General features: G+C 39.8%; 1 protein-coding gene across 1 annotated transcript; it reads left to right on the forward strand.

Annotated features, from left to right (window-relative positions):
• Positions 1 to 1,174: 1,174 nt before the first annotated feature.
• Positions 1,175 to 10,174, forward strand: LOC116728415 (rho GTPase-activating protein 24-like). The gene is made up of 9 exons (XM_032576522.1): positions 1,175 to 2,537; positions 3,745 to 3,858; positions 4,023 to 4,230; positions 5,195 to 5,327; positions 5,444 to 5,517; positions 5,639 to 5,760; positions 6,559 to 6,775; positions 7,381 to 8,286; positions 8,698 to 10,174. The coding sequence occupies exons 1-9, from the start codon at positions 2,486 to 2,488 to the stop codon at positions 8,936 to 8,938; spliced, it is 2,067 nt and encodes a 688-aa protein (XP_032432413.1). The 5' UTR covers positions 1,175 to 2,485; the 3' UTR covers positions 8,939 to 10,174.
• Positions 10,175 to 10,203: the final 29 nt, after the last annotated feature.

The following is a 10,203-nucleotide window of genomic DNA, read 5'->3' on the forward strand; positions in this document are numbered from 1 at the left end:
TACAAAAAATTTTAAAAGTCGATCTCACCTCATGTCTATGCAAAACACTCCAGAGATGGCATGCAATCTTCCCAGCGGGGATTGGTCCTTTTCAGCAGCTGGATGTCCAAATTACTGCCGGTTCAAAATACACATCACTGTGTCTCACCGCTTGACAACCATTCTGCTGAAATACATGTATTTGGTCAGAACTTGTTTTGACCTTATGCTTAGACGTCAACACTTAAAATGGCTATTGATAACACAGAATAATTGGAAAACTGACAAATATTTAAAAGTTATTTGGAAAATGTGTGAGTGCATATGATATTTTTGATGTTTGGATCAAATTTCTAGGCAAAAATTAAAATAGACTTGCAACATTTTTTTTTTAATTTTGTTCCATGTATGATCAGAGGAACAACATTTAAATATATTTTCTTATAAAACATAAATTTTAAACATAATGCGAACACGGTCAGAATTCTGTTATTTGTCAGTTACCAGATATCTTCTAATGATTCCAAATCTGATTTTAATAGAAATTTAATGTGCCTCCTTATTACAACATTTGTTTATGAATATTTCAAGAAATGTATCCAGCCAGCAACATTTTCTCAAACTTGCTGTAGGAGAAACCCCACAACTACGAGTTGATGCAAAGTTCAAGTCTGAATTGATTTTGTGCTGATTTAATCTCTTGATTGAACAGCAGTTAATATTTGATTGCTTATATTGATAAGCAACCAAATTTTTTGAAACTCTGTATTGTACTTTGAGCCAAACAGTCTTATTGAATTGGACTGTCTGGAGGTTCATACTATAATTGAGTTCAAAAGTTGACCTGGCTGAGTGGCTCCTCTGGCTTTTATGTCCACTTGAATGATGGTGACAGTAAGAGTGTGCTCGTGCCGCGGACGGCCATACTTCAGCCGCAGCAGAATTTCAGCCAGATCATCTCCCTCCCTCTCTTGCCATCAGCTGTGATTACTTTGGTAAAACAGCTCTGCGTCGCAGAGATCCAATTTTCCTAATGCACAGCCTTCACGCACACACACACACACACGCACACACACACAGCATGGTTATTGATGAGGCAAATGGGGAGGGGGGCAACAAGGGGCACACACACTGCTGGGAAATGGAGAGAAAGAGAGAAGGCGGTAGTGGGAATGAGACAGAAGTTGGACGTGGACAAAGACAGGGACAGCTGGAGAGGGAAGGAATGGCGTGAAGGAGGAGAGGAAGAAGAGGGGATGGCGAAGACATGGACATCCAGATGTGTGAAGTGTCCTTTGAAAATGGAGCGGGACATCCAGTTAAAGAGGTAATAAAGCAGAGGACATAGAGAGGGGGACAAGGGAGGAGAGGAGATGCAGGAAGGAATACTAATATGGCGTCTTTTCAGCGTGGAGGATGAAGTATTCTGGAGATGGTGAGGAAGTACGAAGTTCCTTCAGGATGCGTTTACCGACCGTTCACTGATGTCAAATGCTAAAGGGGAACATCAAGGAGAAAAGACAGCGTGCCGGTCAGAAGACGCTCCAATGATAGGAAGCAAGGTGAAAAATCTCACTCCTGCTGCTCAGGTTGGATCTGGGACGGTTTTGGGTGCAGTTTCTGCAAAGATGCACTCTCCACATTTACGGGATCAAGGGGAACAATGAGAATCTAACTGGGCTTTGAGAGCAAATGACAAACAAAAACCATTCTGCAAAAAGGACACAACACAACAAACCAATTTTCAGCATTCCAGTTTGCTTGTCAAGGATCAACACCCTTTTATTGGTCATTTCTCCACAGTTTCTGACAGGAACATTTATGAACATATTGAGGTTTGAAGAGACTGATTTGGACATTTTAAGGCAGAGCATATTCATAACTATAAAAGCTCTGCAGGGTCATGCAACAACGCAATAACTTCTACAGAAATCATAACCACCAAAGATTTTTTTCAAGATTTTCCATACTTGTTTTTCAAGAACTCCTCTTGATAAGCTTTTTTAACTTAAAACCTCTCATTAAATTCCTAATTATTGCCATGAATTAAAAGTGGGAGAGCCTGTATTCAGAGAACTTTCCCTTAAGATAAACATTTGTAAATCAAAATGTTGATGAAAACTACATAATTTGAAAAAGAGACTTTTTTCAGTGGTAGAAAGTTTGGCAGAAGTCTTGATTCCCAATGTGTATGTCTTCACTCACACATTTGGACAATCCAAACTTCTGAAACCAGTCTGTAGATCCGTGTTAGAGACATTTTGCTTTTCTTTCTAATTTTTTACAATTTAGTTGTTCCATGATTGTTCAGCATCCACTTAATGGTGCGTCTCTTTCTAACCAGAAATTGGTCTTTTTTTTGTCAAATGTACAATCTCAATTATAGAGATTAAGAAGGATTCCAGGGACTTGTGACCTATTTTATTTATTAATCCCTCTTTAACTCTGTAAAATACATCCTCACTTTGGGTTGAGCATCTCCAACCAGGCCAGAAGTGGTTGCAGCATGGGACTCAGCTGCTTTAAGTCTTGGAAATATGACAGTACAGGCCACAAAGGTAAGAAATACACACAGTTGGCATGTTAATTCCCAATCCCTCCCAAACTCTGGCTGCATGTGTGTCATCCAACAAGGAAAACATTTAAATGCTGAGTCAGGAAGTTTGGGATTCTTGTCTTGTGTGTCCGGGTGTGTGTGTGTGTGTATATACAGTACATTGACATTGAGAGGGACAGAAAGCTAAAGATGATGGGGAAATAGAAAGAGGACAGTGTTTAAATGTGTTAAGCCATGGTGGGCATGTGAAGGTCACATCTACTGTTCTGCTTTTGCTTCCTACAGATCAACAAAGATAACCAAAGTAAATAAAGAATGCAGTTTTAAAATAATGATTAGCTAAGTGAAAAAAGCTAACCCAACTCAAACTTTGGTAAATCATGAATTTAATGTGTTTAAGCATACTTCAGTTCAGTTTCTTTAGCCACTGTCATTCCTGAAAGCTGTCAGACCTGTAGAAGCAACAAATCATTTATATAGAACCTGTCTAACACAAAGTAGGTTAAAAAATCTCAAAAGCAGTACATCATTCCTTGATCTTAAGACATTCAAGAACAGATAAAAAGCAAAGTCAATGACATTTAAGAGTCTGGAAATGGTGACAAAGGCAACAACTCAATAGTGAGAATTGAAACCCTAAGCCTTTCTTAAACATTGAAGAAATGTTTAAGAAAGGCTAGAAAGAGTTCAACTGTGTCTTCCTCAATAAATATGTAGTCTTATAACTGTTACAAAATTCAATCAATATTTCATAAGTCTGCTAAAATACCCATTGTTGATGATAAAACGCAGTTTTATCTTCACCCAGTTGACCTGACGCTAACTGCTGTATAGCTTTAAAAGTAAACTCAATCTAAAGAGAATTTTATTCTGGACATTAGCTTCATTAGCTGAGTAGGTTAGCCAGAAAGCTATCACTAAGCATGGTTCAAAGCAGAAACAGTCATTAGAAGAGTTGAGTTTAGTTTAACATTAGCTTTTGAAACAACAATTTCTAGTAATTATACTGCCAAAAAAAGTTTCTACATATAATAAAATGCAGGTTTAAAAAAAGATTTCTTTTTTAGCATACTCGCTAATGTAGCTACATATTTGCTACAAATAAGACCAAAATTATCATTATGTTAAATCTCAGACAGGAGGAATTGATTTATGATGATCCCCACTGAGAAGAACATCTTCAGTGAAAATGTTTGATTTATATTTAGGTAACAGAGACGTGCTGGCCAGCCCAGGATCCTATTTCTTCCTATCTAACAGCGCCGGTCAGGGTGACGAGTGGTTGAAGAGCCTCAACAAGGGAGTCTGGATCCCTTTCACAGGTGCGAACTCACTAAAACACACAAGATGGTTCATGTGTTCATTGGTATTACTTGGAGACCCTAACACGGGACATTTATTGACTCTTACAAGCTTAACAAAAACAGAGAACTCCAGTCTGATTTTAGGATTTATCGTAAGGGAGGGATTTCTGTTTCCGTTGCAGGGGTTTTTGGGCAACGCCTGGAGGAGACGGTGCTGTATGAGCGTCGGTATGGGGTGCGCTTGGTTCCTCTGGTGGTGGAGCAATGTGTGACATTCATCCGTGAACGTGGTCTGCATGAGGTGGGCTTGTTTCGCCAGCCTGGACGCGCCAGTCTGGTGAAAGAACTTCAGGAGGCTTTTGATTCTGGTGAAAGGCCGTCTTTTGACAGGTTCCGCTCCTTCTCTTTTTCCTTACACAGATTTCAGATCACATTAAAGTGATCTGAAATCTGTCAAGTTTGTCTGTATAGTACATTTCAGCAACATTGGCAGTTCAAAGTGCTTTACACCATAAAACCATAATACAGTAACCAATTCTGAAACTAGCAATAAACTTTACATTTTGTTAAATGCCAACATCAAAATCATGAATATGTTGATTAATGTGCCACTTACAACTAGTCAAAGTCAACTCTAAACAGGTGGGATTTTAGCCTTGATATAAAGGAACTCAGTGTTTCAGCATCTTTGCAGTTTTCTGGAAGTCTGTTCCAGAAGAGATAAACATAAAAACTGAATGTTGCTTCTCAATGTTTCGTTCTGATTCTGTGGATGAAGAATAGACCTGAACCAAAACACCTTAGGGACCTGGAAGATGTTCCAGATCATTTTGTTGTGACAATGTGTTTTGAATGTATTTTCGTAAGCCATTCAGTGATTAATAAACTTTAAAAAAAAGTATTTTAAAGCACTTAAAAAACACCCAGAGGTTTTTTGTTTTGGCAATAATTTAATGTTTTTTGGTAATTGAAAAATGACCTGTTACAAAAACCTCTGGAATGTAAGATCCTCTCACCTGGCAACCCCAGTGTAGTCCAATTTATTACCTAGCAACCCCAGTGGCATTTTGCATGTCATCTAGCAACAAAAGCAGAGCTCCAGCACATTTGGTCAGCTGGTTTTACCGCTGTATGTGTTATACTCTGACTGCTGGAAAAGACAAACGTTACTATCCAGAAACCACTTGCTGCATTCTTGTTGGTTATGCAAGAGGCTCTACTTCTATTATTCAAAGATGTATGGTTGTATAATTGTGCATTTGTTTGCAGTCACTTTGAAGTGTGAATGTAACTTTGAGTTGGGGGCGCGTGGCTGTTTAGGTAAGGAATCTGATGTGTTGTGTTTTGTCTGCAGCAGGACAGACGTCCACACTGTGGCATCACTGCTGAAGCTCTACCTCAGGCAGCTACCAGAACCTCTGGTTCCCTACTGCCACTACCAGGACTTTCTGCTCTGCGGTCAGAAGCTGTTAAGTGACCGTACAGTGGTAATCACTCAGTGCCCCACACCACAGAGACTGATGAAAACACATTGCTCAGATTAGATTAGGTTTAAAGAGTGTTTTATTTTAGAAAGGTTCCTTCGTTCTGTTTTATCCCTCAGGGTCTGGAGGAGTTGAAGAATCTTCTTCATGAGTTACCCGTCGCAAACTTCAACCTACTCAACTTTATCTGCCAGTATGATCTGTCTGACTTCATTAGTTTTGACATTTTTGGTGATTAAATCAAGGCAGATTGTTTCAAAGTTGGGACCAGCTTCTCTGTTTGTGCAGCTCATGAGGAACGGATGTGTGTGCAGGTTTCTGAATGAGGTCCAGAGCTGCTCCAGCAGTAATAAGATGAACGTCCAGAACTTGGCGACCGTGTTTGGACCAAACATCCTTCGAGCCAAAGCTGAAGACCCACAAAGCATCATGGGAGGTAAACTGGCAACAGTTCATTTCATAGTTTTTGCTTATTTCAAAATACTGCATGATAGCAATAATTTCTTTCTTCATAACGGTTTTTCAGTGATCTAGAACAAGTCAATATTTTTTTATCCCTAAATTAAAAGCATAAACGGTAAGAAAATCTGCAGAAATCATGAATTTCTTTTTTGCGGACTTACTCTTGATGCGTTTACATCATTTTTCCATTTTTCTCAGTTGCCAGGAAAAACTAGCGTCACTGATAAACTTTGTCCCTCATGGTTGTTTTCTTAGGTAGGAGTTTATAAACCCTGCAGGTTTTCTGTCAGATCAGGTTCTGAGTTGGTGTTAGTCGATTGCAAAACTTTGTTCTTCTTGAGGTGGTTATTTTATTGATTTAGAAATATGCTTGGAATCTTGGTGATGTTTTCAAAAGGCTTAGCATCTTCACTGTCAGTCTTCTAGCTTACACCTGCAGATTTTGGGTCAAAACGGTCAATAATTTCATCTATTTCTACAAAATCCCATAGCATGATGCTTGCACCTGACTTACTCCTGGGTTTAGAGGTAATGCTCAGTGCTTTGCCTGTTGGAATTATCTTCCTAAAACTTAAGTTTACTTCCTTTAGACATGTTGGCGGTTTTGATCCAGACCTAAATATATTCTTAAGAAGAATTCTATCTTGCAACCAGTACTTGTTAAAAATTATTTCAGCTCCTGCTTAAGTTTAGGATATATGACCTTAAGCAAGTGCAACAACATTTTCTAGCTTTGACTTCCACACAAAAGTTCTTCTTGTCTGTCTCCAAGCTGCAAACCTGGTCCAGGTGCTCATGTCAGAGCTGATCAGAGAACATGAATCTCTGTTTGCCAAGTTCCCTCCTTCTGCCTGCTTGCATCCTTCTGCAACGCCTTTGAAGCAACCCCATCTCCAGCCACCGCCCTGCCTTCGCCAGCTGTCTTTGCCTCTTATTGCAGACCACTCCAGTGAATCAGGACAACCAGCCGCACATGCAGACCACACTAGGTAAAACCCAAGGGTTCAATCATTCAACCGTCAGTTGGCGATTAGTCGTTCTCACACAAGTAGAGAATAATAAATGCCTCTGAAAAATAGAATTCAATGGAAAAGTTAATTTATTGAAGTAATTGAGTTTAAAACCAACCACAGCGTCACCATGACCTTCAAAGCACTTTTTTAAACATCCGCCAGTGGGCAGGTACCTGGTCCTGCTGGAAAGTGAAATCCGAATCTTTATAAACCTTGTAAGCAGAGGAAAACTTACAAAAGACATTTTGATTTAAACTTATAATATGAGAAAACAGTTTTGTTCCACTGGCAGAGTATTTCACTTATAACTGCTAATTTTTCATCAATATATAGGAATTATTGACTTAAAACAAGCTGAAAAGCTTACTGTAAGTTAGTTTTGTTTTATTTCAAAGGCACTAAGATATTTGCAGTGGAAACTAAACCAACAACACTTGTTAACATTTGTGTTTTTGCAGTTTCTCACTTTTGAGATTCAAGTTAACGTTAAAGATCCAAAATAAATCCCTCTGTGCAACACAGTTTCAGTCTGACTTCAGTATGAGTTGTCTTTAATAACTTTTGAAGTTTCTTCCCTGCAGTTGTATCTTCTCTGCTGCTGGTAAATCAGACTTGCTCTCTGGTCAGAAGAAACACCTTGGCCATCGCTACACTTCCTCCCATCCAGAGAACTGCTTCTACCCCTTGCCTTCTTCCAGTGAGTCCATCAACCACCACCCTGGCAGGCACCAAGGAGATTTTTACAAGTACCATGCTGGGCAGGGTTCATCTTCTGCAAATGCTCAAGCCACAACAACCAACCCCCAGCTACAGGCTGAAAGCTCAAATCGGGGGGCAATGGGATGGCAACGCCAAGAAAAGGCAGCTTCTGCCTACTGGAGCTGTAGTGGAGCAGAGGAAGAGGCTGATATTCCTGAAGCAGCCAGTGGGGGGAGCAGTCAAGCACAGGAGGACAGTACACCCTCTGTCTATGACAACCTGGACAGAGCCTCTTTGTCTCACACATTGGAGAATGTTCCTACTGAGAACTTTGATTCAGATTCTCCAGGAACCAATGTTGGAATATGTGAAGCAGAGGTAGATCGAGCGGAACTGGGGAAGGCAGGAGACTCCTCTTCCTCATGGTCTTCCTGTGAAGTTCTACCATTAGATGAAAGCAATGATGACCTGGGGGTCAGTAGTCCTGATATCCCACCAAAGAGATCCAGAATGTTGCCTCTGAATCAGAGAACAGAACAGGAAATTTGTGATAAAGATGCTCATGACGGCAATAGTGCCAAGCAACATCCAAGCTCCTGGGCTTCCTGTTCTGTCATCAGCATCAGCCCTCTCAGCACAGGGAGCTCAGAGGTCTTCCTCCCCTCTGGGGCTCCGGATCTCCAGGTTCAAGAGTCTCACGTAGAATCGAGGGACACTAATTCTCTGCTGGCCAACCTGAGGCAGCAGATGACTCAGCAGAAGGCAGAGTACCAAAACAGGATTGAGAGGTATTACTTTTCCGCATTTTTAAGGTTCATACAATTTCCATCTGGCCCCTAACCCTTACCCTAAACCCCTACATTTTGACTGACAGACCCGCTCACCAGGACATGCACGTTTACAGTTAACATTAATTACCCCACTGTTGCCAACTCACTGATGTTCTTGCTATATTTAGCAACATTTCAGACAAAAATATCAGTATCGGCCACAATCAGAGTCGGCGGGTCAGGCTTTTTAAAGATTGGTAATCAGCAATTGGTCAGAAAACCACAATCAGTTCACTCCTAACGCAAAGGTGCTGCAACAAAATTAAGATGTAAAAATATCCAAAAGTTTAGGAAATCTGAACACTATTCTTTGTAAATGAAGAGGTGCAACACTTCGGTCACTCCATGTCATTTATTGGTGGATTACAGGTTGGAGCGCTGCAATGACGTCCTCGAACGGCAAGTTGCCGTTCTGCGACTCAGTCTGGAGCAGCAGAGGCGAAGCCAGAGTGTGGCGGAGATCAAGATCAGAAACATGGAGCGAGCCAAGGCAGATGCAGACCGCCGGAACACCACCCTTCAGAGGGAGATGGAGCTGTTCTTCAGGACATATGGAGAAATAAGGAGAAGAGGAGGAGATCTGGGAAGAGCTGGCGGAGGAAGCATCTGAAGACTGAAAGTTTTTCTCAGCAGGAGTGAAGAAGGGAAGAAAAAAGCTGCAATTAGCATTGGACAGATTATGTCAAGATGAGTTAATGGTATGAAAACAGAAACAAGAACATCACGTTAGTGGAGGTTAACGTTATTAAAGGTCAGGTCTGATGGCATTTTTTTTTTTTTAGAAATTTGCCTTTAAATCTCAAATTAATTCTTGTCTTCCTAGGCAACTCAGGCAGCACACTGAAGCCTGTGATGTAAGACTGAGACTCAGTCAGTCCCATGTGTCTCCATGTGATAAAGCATCAGTTTTATGTTCCACATACAGTCAAAACTGTACACCTTTATTTACTCCAAAAAGCCCAGACGTACAATGTACAAAAGATTTAACGTGTCGGCGTGACCTGTTTGGTTAAAACAGTTAATATATTGACATTAAAGACCATTTTGCTCTTTACAAAATCGTGGTGGAAATTAAATAAAATGTATAAATTATAATACGTAAAACTAAAATTATTCCAACACTTTATTCATTTTGTTTTTAGGACATCTTTAAGAATTATGAGTAAATATTTTTAGTTCCACCTTTACTAATTTAAGGGCACATTTACAAATCTATAAGGTCCCAGAACTCCCAACAAAAAGCAGTGAAGAATACACAACTACTGAACTTTAAATAGGTGGGGGTCCACTGTTCATTGATTCATTACTCACAGATTCTTCAAAGGTTACTTTTGATGACTGTGGCCAATGAAAACCCAAATTGAGCTCATTAGAAAGTCTTATACTAGAGTATAAATAATAAAACTTGGTTAAATGACATAAATGCTGACATTCTGATTTCTTGAGACGTGAAAGACCTGCACCTTTCAAATCACATCCACCTGGACTCTCAATATTTACATGTATGTCGGCGCATTGTCATTTGAAACCTGAAACCACTGTTTTCCGCATGAAAAATCTTTTCTAATAAAACCTATTTTAATCCACTTTCTTTTATTAATTATTGCCAGTTAATCTGACATGAATTAAATGAAAACTGAAAGCAGGTCTCTTCACAGGATGATGAGATCTACTGTGAGCAACGTGGAAATGATCTTTGTCATGAAGTGCCAATGAAATTTGTTAAAATAAAGTTTTTTAAACCAAAAACAATAAAGCTCAGACTTTTTTTTCCCAGAGGATGAAATATTTATTGTCAAACTGTGCCGGCAACGTGAACTAAACTGTACAGACACTAAAAAAATCGAAAAGAAATATAAAATAAAAATCACTGAA

The sequence above is a fragment of the Xiphophorus hellerii genome, chromosome 11 (genome assembly GCF_003331165.1).
Source record: "Xiphophorus hellerii strain 12219 chromosome 11, Xiphophorus_hellerii-4.1, whole genome shotgun sequence".
NCBI classification, from domain to species: domain Eukaryota; kingdom Metazoa; phylum Chordata; class Actinopteri; order Cyprinodontiformes; family Poeciliidae; genus Xiphophorus; species Xiphophorus hellerii.